The 15,820-nt window shown below is 41.8% G+C and overlaps 1 protein-coding gene across 1 annotated transcript; it reads right to left on the bottom strand.

The window, feature by feature from the left end:
- Positions 1-12,065: 12,065 nt before the first annotated feature.
- Positions 12,066-13,007, bottom strand: LOC142445833 (olfactory receptor 5P80-like). Its single transcript, XM_075547712.1, has one exon. It carries the CDS (start codon positions 13,005-13,007, stop codon positions 12,066-12,068), a length of 942 nt encoding a protein of 313 aa, XP_075403827.1.
- Positions 13,008-15,820: the final 2,813 nt, after the last annotated feature.

Raw genomic sequence — 15,820 nt, 5'->3', positions numbered from 1 at the left:
ATACTGAACCCTGGCTGACTTGTTTCTTCCTTGTGACCCTCTTGTAATGGGATGTCCAATTGTCTACAGATGGGCTTAGAGACTCTACTCTGGACCCACCCCATTCATAATGATATGATTATTTTTTCTGGGTCTTTGATGTCTGATACTTGATCCCATCGACAACTCTTGATCACACAGGCTGGTGTGATTCTTCCATGTGGACATAGTCACTGGGTTATCTTCAAGCTTTTAAGACCCCAGAGGCTATATCTTTTAATAGCTGGGCAACTTCAGCTTTCTTCGCCACATTTGCTTATGCACCCATTTTGTTTTCAGCGATCATGTCAGAAAGGTAAGCATAACAGAATGCCAGGTTATTAAAAGAATGTGTCATTGCTTTGAGAGAATACTTGAGTAGAGGCCTCATGACCGCCTGCTATCTTAGTACTAGCCCTATAAATATATGTTCAAAGATCTGTTTTCCTACCATTATATATAAATATATTTCCATATGTACATGCCTGTACTTAGACCTCTATAAATTCCCTTCCCTCCTAGTTCTTTCCTCTACTTCGTTTTACTTTTCTTTTGTCCCATTATCATATTCAGCCTTCATTTGGGTTTCAGAAATTCCTCTCAGTTACATTGTACTTGATCAATCCCTACCAAGCATCCTACGCTCTCCTGGTCATTGATTTTAGATCACTTGTTGTTCCCTTGTCCCTGGGTTTCTTACTACCCACTTCCTTTCCCTGGTATTCCCCTCCTCTGTGTCCCCACCAGAACCATTGGGTCCCATTGCTTTCTCCTCTGTATTTTTTATCCCTCCTATCTTATCTGAATAGACATGCAGAAACAATAGTAAGCACAAAAACAAGTCAGAACAACAAAGAAAAACAACAACAACAAAAAACCCAATGCCAGCAACAACAAAACAATTCTATAACTAGTTCCAGGTCTATTTGTTGACCTTTAAGAGTGTTTTCCAGTCCAGTCTGATGAGATGCCATGCCCTGACCTGGAAGTCTATTTGTGTTATTACAGGGGGACTTAATTTCTTTGCTTCCCTTGCTGCTCTGTTGCCACATCCTTAGTATTTCGGCTTGGTGTGATAGGATCAGATTGGGCATAGTTCCCACACTGTGCCTCCAGTTTTGTCCTTCCAAGGATCAGTGAGAGACATCCCGTCTCGTGGTGGGGCCAGCCCTATGGTTCTCTGTGTGCATTGGCTACTCTAAGCAGGAATCTTGTCCTTGGTGCTTGGTGGGCCAGGATGTGTTCCACTCTCTCCCTTCTTCATTTGCTCCTGTGTGCTCTGATTAGAAGTCCCCTGTCCCTGAGCTGTAGCTTCAGTGCTGTCCTCTGAAGTGAATTATTCGTAGGTGGGGGGAGGGAGGAGGGAAGCGAGGTGTCCACAGAGTTGGGATTGGGTCCTGCTCTACAGATAACTCTTTTGGTTCCATGCTTCATGCTGGTATGTTACATTCACACCTTGGCACATGGAGTTGAACTCTGGTCCCTCTCTGTCCTACGGAGATATAAACAACACCTTCCCTTTGGGTGGATTAGTGACCAATTCTCCCGTGCTACCCATTTCTTTCCTCCTCCTCCTCCTCCTCCTCCTCCTCCTCCTCCTCCTCCTCCTCCTCCCCCTCCTCCTCCTCCTCCTCCTCCTCCTCCTCCTCCTTCTCCTTCTTCTTCTTCTTCTTCTTCTTCTTCCTCTTCTTCTTCCTCTTCCTCTTCCTCTTCTTTTCCCCTCCTTTTTAGGTAGCTACCATATGTATCCCTGGATTTGGTCTCTCTCCTGTCATACCACCTGGACCTCACCCCAGGGATGTGTGTATACAGCAGCTTTTTTCCTTATGCCCCTTTTGCACGTTCAAGCTTACCATAGTGTATTCATGTTGTATTTAACCTTTTGTTCTTGGCTTACTTCACTTAGCATAATTTCCTCCAGTTCTTCCCATGTGGCAATGTCCTTCATGCATTCATCACTGTTTTTTAGGATGCATAATACTCCATGGTATGTATGTAAAACAGTTTTTTAATCCATTCATCCCTGATGGAAATTTGGGTTGTTTCCACCTCCTTGCAATTGTGAACTGGGCCACGATGAACATTGGAGTACAGATGTCTGGTTGTGGTTTGTTTCATGCCTCTTCTGGGTATATACCCAATAGGGGGATTATGGGTTCTATGATAGCTCAATTTCCATCTGTTTTAGATATCACCAAATAGAATTCCATAGTGGCTGTACATACCTATAGATCCACCAGCAGTGGGTGAAAGTTCCTATCTCACCATAGCCCCTCCAACACTTGTTGCTTTCTGGTTTTTTGAATTGGACTATCTTTGAAGGTGTTAGTTGATATCTCATAGTTGTTTTGATTTGCATTTCTCTTATGGCTAATGATCAGGAACATTTTCTCATATGTTTATTGGCCATTCAGATTTTTGACCTTGTGGGACTTCTGTTCAGGTTCTTTGCCCACGTCCTCAATAGGCAGTTATGTTTTTTTGTTTTGTTTTGTTTGTTTGTTTTTTCATTTTGGACACTAGCAGAATACTGTAGATTTTAGTAATAAGGAGTTTGTCTGAAGTGTCATTCCTAAAGATATTTTCCCAGTCCATGGGCTCTCTTATTACTCTCTTGCTGAATTCTTTCCATGTACACAGGTGTTTTATCTTTAGTATATCCCACTTGCCAATTTGTGACTCATCTGTATTTCTGTCTTTCCCTATTTCTGATAGTCTATGTATTCCCTATCCTAAAATTCTCAGGTTGGTCCTAATTCCCTTATTGATTATCCTAATAGTTTGGGGTTTTAACTCAAGGTCTATGATCCACCTTGAGTTTATTCTTGTGCATGGATTGAGGTAAGGGTCTTGCTTCATTTTCTGCAGGTAGCTATCCATTTTTTTCAGCACCACTTGTTGAAGAGGGTATCTGCTTCCCATTTGATATTTGTTGGACCCTTATCAAAGATCAGTTGTCTATATGCAAATGATTTTATTTCTGAATTTGCAGTTTTTCCTTTTGGTTTGAGTATCTGTCATTATACCAATACCATGCTGTTTTGACCACTGCGGCTGTATATAGGTGCTAAAATCAGGTAAAGCAAGCCCTCCCTCTTTGTCCTTATTCTTGAGGAGTTCTCTGCTAATTCTGGGCTTCTTCCCTCTCCATATGAAGTTGGTAATCAGTTTTTCCAATTCTTTGAAGAAAGATGATGGTGTTTGTATTGGGATTGCATTAAACTTATATAGTGACTTGGGCAGAACTGAGATCTTTACTATACTGAGTCTTCAAATCCATGATCATGAGATATTCTTCCATTTGTTGAGATCACTCCTGGTGTCTTATAATAGTGTTCTGTAGCTTTCCTTGTATAGATCTTTCAGTTCTTGTAGTCAATTTTGTCCCTAGATAATTCAATTTGTGCTTGGCTATTGTAAAGGGTACTACCTTTGATCCCCTCTTCTGTGGTCTTGTCCAATGTGTATAGCAGTCCAATAGACATCTGTCCTTATATCCTGCTGCTATGCCATATTCCTCTATCACTTCCAGTACTCCCCTTGTGAAGCATTTAGGATTTTCCATATTTAAAATCATATCATCTGGGAATAATGATAGTTTCACCTCTTCCTTCTCCAGGCAAATACTTTGATGTCTTTTCTTTGCCTTATGCTTTTACTAGGATCTCCAGTATGATGTTAAATAAGAGTGGGCACAAGGGCATCCTTGGGAGGTCTCCTTTTTCAATGGGATTGCTTTGATTTTTCTCCACTGACTACCACATTGACTGTTGGTGTTCATATATAGCTTGTGTTACATTGAGGAATTTTTCTTCCATTCCTATCTTCTTGAGTGTTTTTAACAGAAATTGGTGTTGGATGCTGTCTAATGCTTTTTCTGCATCTACTGATATTATCATATGGGTCTTATAAATTTTCATGTCAGTGTGGTGAATAATACTAATGGTCTTTCATATGTTGAACCATCCCTGCATTCCTGGTACGAATCTCTCTTGATCATGGTGAATTTTTTGTTTGATAGGCTTTTGTATTCTATTGGGCAATATTTTCTTAAGGATTTTTGCATAGGTGTTCATTAAGGATTTTGGCCTGTAGTTTTTGTTTCTTGTGGGATCCTTGCCAAGTTTAGGTATCAATTATATTTGCTTCATAGAAAGAATTCAGAGTTTGCCGCCTTTTTATATGTTCTGAAAGAGTTTGTGTATAATTCGTGTCAGTTCCCCTGTGAATGCTTGGTAGAATTCTCCTGTGAAACCATCTGGTCCAGGAGATTTTTTTTGTTGGTAATCCCTTGATAACCTTTTCTATTTCTTCTATTGTTATGGGTCTGTTGAGATTCTTGACATCTATCTGGGATAGTCTAGGGAGGGATTGTTTTTCCAAGTATTTGTCCACGTTGTGTTTTACACGGTTCTCTAGAAAAACAAAACCAGGAAGCTTATGATTTTATATATAAATATATAGCACGACAGAATTTAACAGCTAATTAGCCCACACCGCAGTAGAGAGGGCTCAGTTCAACTCTCTTTTGTGGAACAGTTAATATACTGGAAGTCCTTCAACTCATGAGGGCTGCTGGGTCCAAGGTAAAGGAAGCAGTTTGGTGAGTCTTGTGTAGGGCAATTCAGGCAGTCCGGACACAGGCAGCAAAGAGCTCGGTGGGTCACCAGCAGTCAGCAAGACAACAAGATCTGACAAACCCAAGCTCTTGCGATGTACACACCAGCAGTGTCATGTAGCAGGTCTCGAGGGAACCTCAAGCTCTAGTGACATGATCCACAGGATGTCAGTCCCACAGGTAGTGTAGCTCGGGAGTTGAGGCAGAAAACTAGCAACTGCATACTGGTCTGATCACCAGAGATCAAAAGACAGAGAGGCAGGGCTCGCTGAAACATTTATCTGTTAGTCACACATTAAAAATATTGAAACACATACACATACCAATCTAGAATTGTTTCCAAATCATTTTATTAGGAGATAATCCAGACATCATACCATTCCATAGTTCAATCACATAAAGTAATATTGTATACCCCACCCCCAGAAACAGCCCCCCTCCACCCTCTGGGACCCTTATTCTAGTTGTTGTCTCTATAGGTTCATATGTCCTGGGTTTAATACAACAACAACAAAAAAACATAGAAAAACACACAATAAAGATTCCAGATCAAGCAAAATTATTCTTCATAGGGAGGAGGAAACAGTCTTCCTCATACAAAATGAAAGCAGACTGTCACCAGTAGACCTGCCCACAAAACCAAAACAAACTCACTGCCATTGAGTCAATACTGACTCATAGTGACCCTACAAGACAGAGTAGAAATGTGTTTCTAAGACAAAAACTGTGGGTTTCTGCAACTGTAAATCTTTACAGGAGTAGAAAGCCCCCTGTCTTTCTCCTATGGAACTAATGGTGATTTTGAACTGCCAACCTTGCTGATCACAGCCCAATAAGTAACCATGTCACAGGGCTCCCTGCCTGCCTACAAGGGTCATAAAATACTCTACACAGGGTAGAATAACACGGGCCATAAGTTTCCATAAAGAGAGGGAAAGTTAAAAAAGAATTAATAAAGGTAAAAGAAAATTTTAATTTTTGTTATGAATAAGACTGTTTATTTTCTTTATCCTTCCATTCTCCAGACTGGTTTCAGAATCAATAGTCTCACATAATGGGCACTACTTCTGCCTTCTAGAAATAGAGCAGAAGAAACCTGTGGAACTTGGCAAATTTCAGAAGTATAAATGAAGTAGTGTCTAATAGAAAGTAAATTATTCTATGAATATCATCTACATTCTACAACAAATATGAATTTGTTTTATTTGTTAGAAGAACAAATTTCACAATGATATGCCAAAATATGAAAGATACTCTGTGTGTATCATGATGAGCTCTGGGTCTAAAGAGACATCCCTCCTGGTGTCTAATGGAACGGAGCAAACTTGAAGTGGTGTCCAGGGCTACTGGTCTCTGGTGGCCCAGAGCTCTCATTGTAACCCCCAGGGAACTAAGCCTAACTGTACTGCATGGAGACGACAATACCTTGTCTTCCAAAATACACTGCATAATTTCAGGCATAAGGTGGGCTCATTACAGAGTTTTGAAGAACCTAAATGGCTTGAACACGTATTCCTAAGTGATCTTATAAGAAATAGCAGAAAACAAAGCCTGGGTTAAATCTTTCACAATTAAAGTAATGAAAAGATGATTCTCCTTTGCAAAAGTTAAGAATTTTCTTTTATATTATTATTTACTATGAACATTGTGTGTTAAATTTTAATAAACAGCTAGCTGTGAGTATTAATGGACAATTAAGAGGTATTGAACAAGCTAGGGAAAAATTGCACTGAGAATAAATGCTACTGCTGTTTTCTTATTCAGTTGGCACATATCAACAATAATGCAGACTTAGAAAAACTGCCCAAAAAAACCACCCCGACGCCCCCAGAATTGCAAAGTCTAGAGGATGATCAAGTATGAGAGAAAAAGTTCTCTGAGGTAGGGGCATTGGAAGAGCTGGCTGAGTATTATGTGCATTTTGTTAGAAGCAAGTACTGTTGAGCATCCAGGAAGCAGTGCCATAGAGGAAGAATCCAGGTTATAAACATCTGACTACAGGCAACTGTATTGTTCGATGCCATTGAGTCAGGTCTGGTTCACAACAACCCCTTGGGACAACAGAACAAAGCACTGTCTGGCCCTCTCCCATCCTCATAAGGATTGTTATGCTTGAGTCCATTGTTGTAGCCACTGTATCAAACCTTTGTGTCAAGAGTCTTCCTCTTTTTCACTGTCCTTCTACTGTACCAAGCTCAGTGATTTTCTCCAGAGAACGGTTCCCCCTGACAACATCTCCAGAATATGTGAGGCAAAGTTTTATCATTCTTGCTTTTAAGGAGTCTTTTTGCTGTGCTTCTTTCAAGACAGGTGTGATTGTTCTCCAGCATCACAATTCAAATGAATCAATTCTTCTGTGTTCTTTACTTATGTCAGGATTTCATGTGCTTATGGGGCAAGTAAACATAGTGTGGTTTGGGTCAAGCACACCTGAGTCCTCCACCTGATAGTCGTACTACTCATTAACATTCTAAAAGGGATCTTGTGCAGTAAATGGGCCAGTACAAGACACCATCTGGTTTCTTACCTGCTGCTGCCACAAGTGTGGAATGTGCATCTAAGAAAAACAAAATCCTTGACAACTTCAATCCTTTCCCCATTTATCATGGTGTTGTGTGTTGGCTCAGTTGTGAAGAGCTTTGTTATTTGTTTTTAATTGACTTGTGATCAAAACTGAAGGTTACAATCTTTTATCTTTATCAGTTCAGGCCTCAAGTGCTCCCCCATCTCAGTAAGCAAGGGTGTGTTCTCTGCATGTTGAAGGCTGCTAATGAGCCTCCCTTTAATGCGCGTGCCTCTGTCTGTCTTCTTCATGTGGTCCAGCTGTCAGCGTGCCAGGGGTGTCATCTGCATAGCGCAGGTTGTAAATCAACCGTCCTCTAATCCTCTTGCCATGCTTGTTTTCATATCGCACAGCTTCTCTGATTATTTGCTCAGCATACAGAGTGAATACATATGGTATGAGGCTACAACTCTGGCGCACACCTGTCCTAATTTTAAACCATGGTGTAGTCCCTGATTCTCTTCACATAACAGTTTCTTGATCCGTGTACAAGTGTCAGCTTTTTAAAAGTCCAGTTTTCACATGCATATGAGGAATATCTTTTTCTGGAGATCATGGTAAGCCCTGTGCCATTTTTGCTTACCAGTACATTATTTTGGAAGACCAAAAGCATGGTGGCATTTGTGCTTACCACCACACTATACTGAAAGAGTCATGGTCAGAAGGAAACCGCTCCTCTGTACTAGTCCATTTTACCTTGGGGAGTGTGCCAAGCATGACACCACATGTGTTCCCCTGTACATTTTGCAGAATATGGTTAACATTGATGCACTTGGGCCACTCGCCCTTTTTTCAACAGGTGCTTGGTAAGCAAGGAGGCACATTTGCTTATTGGTCCATCTATCCTTGGAAAGGGTGGTATGCAGGAAGCCATGTGTGTTAATCAAGATGATTTTCAATGGGGAGCTTGGTAAGCATGGAGACACTTGTGCTTGCTAGCCTGTTTTTCCTCGTAGATGTGGTAGGCACAAATGCACTTGTGCTTACCATGTACTTTTAGTAAAATAAGCTCTTGTACTTACCATCATTATACTAAATGATCATAGAAACAAGGGAACCATTTGTGCTTACCAGCCCATTTTTCATTGGAAAGTTCGGTAAGCCCAAAGGCAGCCGTGCTTAACGGCCTGTTTTTTAACAAGGAGCATTTGTGCTTACTTGTTTTTCCTTGCAGGGCACTGTAAGCATGGAGGTACTTATGCATACCAAACCATTTTTCCTTGGGGATCATGCTAACCATGAAGTGACTTGTGCTTACTGGCCTGGTCTTCAACATGGACGGTGGTAAGCATATGAAGTGTGGTAAGCATAAAGACACTGTACTTACCAGCCTGCTTTCTGACGGGTAGTTTGGTAAGCACAGATGCACTTGTACTTACCACTCTTGTACTAAAAAAGAGTTACGGTAAGTACGTAAGCACTTGTGCTTACCACTCTGATGCACTAACCAGTTCCTGCTGAGTTCTGAGTGCCTGTGTTAGGACCCCAGTTTGTCCTGGGGTGCCTGTGGGTGTGGGCGCCCTTGTCTTCCTGCCTTCTTGTTGCGTGGGGAGAGTGGTGAGCGTGGGAGCACTTGTGCTTGTGTTTGTCTCCAGCTTTGACAGGGAATGCCAGACACTGGTGCTGAATGGCCAGGTTTCCAGTGAAGAGCAGGGAAAGAACGTTTGCTTACCACACGTTTACCAGTGCATTTTTCAACAAAACAGGTAAGCACAGCATCACGTGTGCTTACCTGCCCAGTGTTCATCAAGGAGCATGATAGCGCATAGGTACTCGTCCTTGCCAGACTGGGGGGTTATGGTAAGCACAAAGCCCTTGTTCTTGTTGGCTCATTATGCCTTGGAGATAATGACAGTGATCGTGGTAAGCAATGAGCAATTTGTGCTTAGCGCCATGTTTCAGTGAGGAGTGTGGTAGGGATAGAGGCTCCTGGCTTTCTGCCCCCTTCTCCCTAGGGCAGCATAGTGCAAATGCAGACACTGTGCTTCCAGCCCATTTTCCCTGTGCTGTATGGTCAGCATGCAGGCGCTATCGCCTAAAAGGCTCTTTTGATTGAGAAGTTGCTAAGCACCGAAGCACTTGACTTACCAGCACATTTTTCAACAAAAATTGTGTGAAGTGCAGTGCCACTTGTCCTTACTTGCCCATTTTTCCATCCAGGAGCATGGGCTTGCCCATTTTTCCTTGCGGAGCATGGTAACACCGAGAGGCTTGTGCTTATCAACCCATTATTCCCTGGAGATCCTGGCAAGCACTGAGACACTTTTCTGTGGGAGCACGATCATCATGAAGCAGTTGTGATGACTGCCCAGATTTTCCCTGGTGAGCTTAGTGAGCATAGAGCCCCTTGGGCGTAACAGCCTGTGTTTCAACAGGGAGCTTGCTCAGTAAAAGGGCACTGCGCTCACCTGTCCACTTCTTGTCTGGGAGCATGGTGAGCACCCAATTATTGGATAGTTTTCTTTATGGAGTCTGGTAAGCACAGAGATACTTGTGCTTGCCAGCTCATTTATTTGTATGGAGCATGGTATGCATAGAGTCATTTCAACTTAACTCTCCATTCTATTAAAATGGAATAGGTAAGCATGGAGCCACACGACCTTACCGGCTGGTTTGTCTTGTGGAGCATATAGACAGGGAGGCAAACATGTTCTCACTAACTTTGGAGAGCGTGGTCACTAAGGAGGCACTTTGCCTACTGCCATTTTCCTTGAGCACAGTAAGCATGAAGGCAGTTGTCCTTACTGGCCTCTTTTGTGTCCCTGAGTATGGGATGCATAAAAGCACGAGCACTACTGGCACATTTGTCAACAGAGTGTGTTATGCTTGTTGGCACTTGTGATAATCAGCCTGTGGTTGATGGGGAGTGTGGTAAGTATGCAGACACTTGAGCTCACCACTCCGTCCTCCTAAAATTGGTAAACACGGTCAATAAAAATTCACTTTATGTCCAGGAGCGTGCTAAGCAAGGAGGTACTGTGCTCCCCTGGATAAACAGCCTTGTAAGCATAAGTCACTGTGTGCTTACCTCACTCCCTTACTATAAACAACCTGGTAAGGCAAATGGCTCTGTGCTTATTATATTTTTAAGTAAAATGGGGTGGGTAGCACAAGTGACTCTGGGCTTACCACACTTCCTGGGGAAAAACAGTGGTAAAGAGAAGTATGACTTTGCTTACCACCTTCCCCATGGAAAATGGGCTAGGAAGCACAACTGGGTGGTTGCTTATCAAGCTCTCCATGGAAACACAGGCTGGTAAATCCAAGTATCTCAGTGTCTAGCAGACTCCCTGTGGAGACAATGCTTGGTAAGGAAGAGTGGACTGGCTTACCAAGCTCTTTGTGGATAAGCGGCCAGTTAGGACAAGTAGCTCTATGCTTCACTGTGCTCTAATGGATGTTCAGGCTGGTAAGCACAACTGACTCTGTGCTTAGCACGCCCAGATAAAAAATAAGCAGGTAAACTCAAGTTTATGAGTGTTTACCATGCTCTTGGTAGAAAAACCAAGTGGTAAACAAAAGTGATTCTGTTTCCCTTGTTCTTCATGCAAAAATGGATAAGTAATCACAAGTAACTGCATGGTCACTACTCTCTCTCTCCCTTGATACAGGGAAAGGATCCCAGAGGACATTAAGATATCCTTGAGGCTTTTGAGTAGAACTCTTTGGTCCTATGTGCAGCCACTAGTATAACAATCAGGGTGAATAGAGGAAATCCAAACAACTCCTGGTTCCTTTGGGGTAAAAACTAATTAAGCTCAGAAAATTTGATGCTTAAAACTGGAGCCTGGAGAAGTTGAATTCAAGGAACTACAATCAGACATTTAGTTTCAACATCCTATCATGGAACTGCCATTCAGATGTCAAGAAATAAGGCATGCCACTTCTCCCACTCCTTAAAGCAAGTGATCTTTATGTGGACGCCAATAGAATCATTGTTGATGATTAGATCAAAGTAACACAAGCTAACTTGTATTCAGAGTAATCTGGTATTTTTGCTTTTGCTGAGAGGGAAAACACCTTCTACAAAGGTATCTCTTTTTATTAAAATAAATATTTACCTAGGAAAACTAACTGGAGAATAAACAGTTTAATTTCTAGATACTAAAGTATCTTCAGTTCTGAAAATGGGAATTAATCTGGTCTAAGGAGAGCATTCAGGGCTGTTGCAGTAGTTCCAGTGACATCATGGGTAAGATATTTGAGTTTTCCAGTCTCAGAGGCTTTAGCATTAGAATTGGAAGAATGGGTCAGCATACAGTATATATGTACACAATATACATTTTCCAAGACTGACACAACCTACAAAAAATGGGCACTGCTATAATTTTTTACCCACACTGAGTTGAATCATCTCTATTTGTCCACAGTCCGCTATCTCTTCAGGAGCTCCTTAAGGTAGTTTGTGAGACAGGTTTGGGAAAACAGAAGAGCCAGTAGCTGAGTAGGAGTGTCTTGAGATATCTTTTGAGTTGATTGGATCAGATTCACCTGCAGAGGAACTTCAGAAGGGACCCGGGGGTGGGTTGGGTCACAGGGAAACGGAAGAGTTCTAACCATCATCACCAATGAGTAAAACTTTAGAGTGTCTGTAAAGCATGAAGATCATATCTGTAAGGTGAAGACATCTTGGGGAACACATTAGTAACCATTTCTCACTTTTAAAATTATAGAAGTTTCCAGAGATGGTAACTACATTCAAGGAGCACAAAATTTATTTTAAAATATCTGTGCTTACAAATGCAGATATGTGAAAGGGAGCAAGTATGAAACAGATATTTCCTATGAAATATTCCATACCCAATGTATTGACAGGTGACTTGCAAACATATTAATGTAAATTTAAATTTATTCTTAAAGTCAGACTTACTCAAGACGCCACTGTGTTCTAGCCATCAGTTTTTTCATGGACTCTTTAACCTCTTTGTTCCTGAGAGTGTAGATAAGAGGATTCAACATGGGGATGACCACCGTGTAAAACACAGACACCACCTTGTTCTGGTCAGTGGAGTAGCTGGACTTGGGCATCACATAAATGAATGTAATGGTTCCATAGAACAGAGTGACTGCAGTTAGGTGGGAGGTGCAGGTAGAGAAGGCTTTGTGGCGGCCCTCAGTGGAGCGCATCTTCAGGATGGTGATGAGGATGTAGACATAGGAGACAGCTATGACAAACACTGTGACCACAATGATGGAGCCAGAAGAGATGGCTGGTATGATGTCAGAAGTAAAATCATGAGAACAAGAAAGCTTCAACAGTGGTGAATAGTCACAGAAAAAGTGGTTGACTACATTGGGTCCACAGAAGGACAGACGTAATAAACAGCCAGTAAATGTCCAGGCATTTATACACCCACCTAGGTAGGATATCCCCACCAGGATCATACATATTCTAGGGGACATCTGAGTGGAGTAGAGCAGGGGTGAGCAGATGGCCACATAACGATCATAGGCCATGACAGCCAGCAGGAAGCACTCGGCTGTCCCAAACGTGACCACAGAACAGAGTTGAGCTACACAGCCCATAACAGGGAGAACCGTTTCCTCCCTTAAGAAGCCCATGAGCATGACAGGAGTGACTGACGAGGAATACCCAATGTCCACAAAAGCCAAATGGCAGAGAAAAAGGTACATTGGAGTATGAAGCTGAGGGCTGCTTCTGATTAATATGATGATGCTGATGTTTCCCATGAAAGTGACAACATAGATTGCCAGAAACATAACAAATAAAATATCACCAGCTGTAGGATCCTCTGTTAATCCCAAAATAATGAACTCTGTCACAATTGAGTAGTTTCCAGTTCCCATCTATAGTAATTGGAAATGGTGCCCACTGAAAGCAGAACAAGCAGAAATTAGAATGGAAATCTTATACTCTGAATACTTATGTTTACAATGACATGTAATAAATATTACAACATGGATAATTATGTTAAAATTTGTTGTTTCATAAAATGCTTTAGTATGCAATACCTCACATAAGACATGAAGATATATGTGTGCACTCAATGATGTCAGGTCAGAAATGCTTACAAAACCCCTTTTAAAGCATAGCATGCTCAACTCATATTGACATCATGTGGTTAGTTGACATCCTCCATGAAGAATAGTTTATCATAGGAGCATATCTCAGATATGGCCATTAGGTGGTTAAAAAACCTAGTAACAAAATGTTCTTAAGCCAAAAACATGAATAAAGAGAAGCAGACATATCAGAATAAGTCAATATCCACAGACAAGAACTGCTGTTCAATTGGACGGGTGAGGTACTATATCTTACATCAAAGAGGATTTGCAGTCAATATCAATGCTAGTTTTACAACTGGATTCAGTACATGCTAACCCAGAGAACAGAGATCAGTAACTCAACTGCAGGCTGGGGTTTTTACAGAAACACAAAATCTCAAAAAGAATGCATATCCAAAACCCAAGACCCAAGACATTTTTACCATGATAGGATACAAGTAAGGATGCTTGAGTCCTGGAAAGAAAAGAGTGAAGATGAGATGAAGATGAAAAAGAGATTCCTCTCAAAATCAAGCAGTGTGTCTGATTCAGAAGAGTAGGGCCAATTTAAGGGGAATCCAGACATGTTCGTCAGGTTACTTCTCACCAATTTATATCCTCATTATAGTAATCACAGGACATCAGCTTCTGGAAAGGTCTTCCTCATGCCAACTTGCCAGCCCTGCTATGATTTCTGAAGTGAATGCCTTTCATCCATCATCAAAATCCTAATTCCACTGTGGCAAATGTCATTGGAGGTGGACATAGCTGACCTCTTCTGGCTTTCCTATTGCCATGAGGCAGGGGTCAAATGCCTTCACCTCCATCCTTCTTTACTCTATCCTGACACCAACATTCTTCTCACAGCACTCTAAATCTGGGTTTGATAATTTGCTGCATTTAACACACAAAACTCACAGACAGCACTTACAATTCAAGGAGTTAATTAGGCTACCACAAGTCAGGATCAGCAAAACTATACTGTCACTTGTCCAGAGGAACACCTCTCCTCAGCCAGCAGATAAACCTAGCTCTGCTCCGGTGTTTCTTGGTCACATGACCCCTTGGCCTTCACATACATGACTCAGGAAGCCGGCCCACCGCTTGCTCTGGCTCACAGTCCCTTAGTCTTGGGCCAGAGTAGAGGGGACTTCATAGTCTTGGTGAACTTTTCTGTCTCCATGCCACAGTTTCTGGTGCATCTGGTCTCAGTGGTGTCCACCACATAAGATAAGGTCTTAGATGGGCTCTTCAAAATGTCTCTCTGTGTCCCAGATGGCTCTTATATATTGAGTAATGACTTTGATGGAGGAGAGTTTGTCTTTCTGCTGATTATACCCCCAAGGGAAACAAAGGATGGGGTCTTAAGATGCATCCTCTAGTAAACTTAAAAATGCCTCCAAGGAAACAGAGTGTGTGGCTTGATTGATACTCTTTACTTAGGTTGTGTCTAAAGATGCCGCCAAAGAAAAGGGTGTGGGATTAGGGCTTAATCACAACCCAATCCTGTCCATAATGAAACTGGAGATGGCATGATTGCATTTTGGAAGGCCAGCGACTTGTTCCTAGCATATACCTTTTTTCAACAGCACAAAATGCAACTATACACACGTTCTTGTCCAGATGGAATATAAAGAAATCAAATTGACAAATCTGTGGGAAGAGATGATGAAGAAACTCAACATCAGCAGCTAAAACTAGGCCATGAACCAACTGTAGAACAGACCATCAATTGCTCATATATACATGCAAGTTGAAGGTGAGGAAAATGCAAACAAGTCCAAACCAACTTAAAACCTTAACTCACTGTCATTGTGTCAAGTCTCACTCACAGTGATCCTATAGGACAGGGTAGAAATGCCCCTTTGCAGCCAGGCTGCAGCAGTATAGCACTGATGAAACGCACAACATTCCTCTAGTTCTTTAATGCTTCCTCCTCCAAACGCCCCACCCCCCACCACTATCATGACCCGTTTTATCTCACAAATCCTGCTAGTGCAGAGCATGTACCCTGGTACAAACAAGAGTTCTCAAATTGGAAATCCAAGGTAGGTAAACCCCTCAGGAACAGCAATGGGAGTAGTGAGTGATACCAGGAGGGTAGGGGGAAGGTGAACGGAGAAGGGGTAGAAAAGAGAAACCGATCCAATCATCAACCTACAACACACCTGCCCCAACCCACAGAGAGGGAAGAGCAAAAGAAATGTGGGTGAAGAGAGACAGCAGACAGTGTAAGATATTAAAATAGTACTAATTTTAATTTATCAAGGGGAAGGAGATAAAAAAGAGGAACTGATACCAAGGACTCAAGTAGAAGGAAAGTGTTTTGAAAGAATGATGGCAACATATGTATGAAAGTGCTTGATACAGTTAATGTATGGATTCTTGTGTGTGTGTGTGTGTGTGTGTGTGTGTGTGTGTGTGTGTGTGTAAGAAAGAGCTATATATCAAAGAGAAAACATACATTGAGAAAACATCCAAGCAGAGTCCAGATCAAGTTCATAAGTCCAGTATTAACCCATATGTCCAGTACTATCCATAAATTCCTCTTGAGACTCACACAGCACATGCAATGATGCCAAATGTAGGATGATCACAGACCAGTGGTAGATTCA

This window comes from Tenrec ecaudatus, chromosome 4, assembly GCF_050624435.1.
Source record: "Tenrec ecaudatus isolate mTenEca1 chromosome 4, mTenEca1.hap1, whole genome shotgun sequence".
NCBI classification, from domain to species: domain Eukaryota; kingdom Metazoa; phylum Chordata; class Mammalia; order Afrosoricida; family Tenrecidae; genus Tenrec; species Tenrec ecaudatus.
The sequence above is the reverse complement of the archived record's forward strand: the minus strand, read 5'-3'. Positions and strand labels throughout refer to the sequence as shown.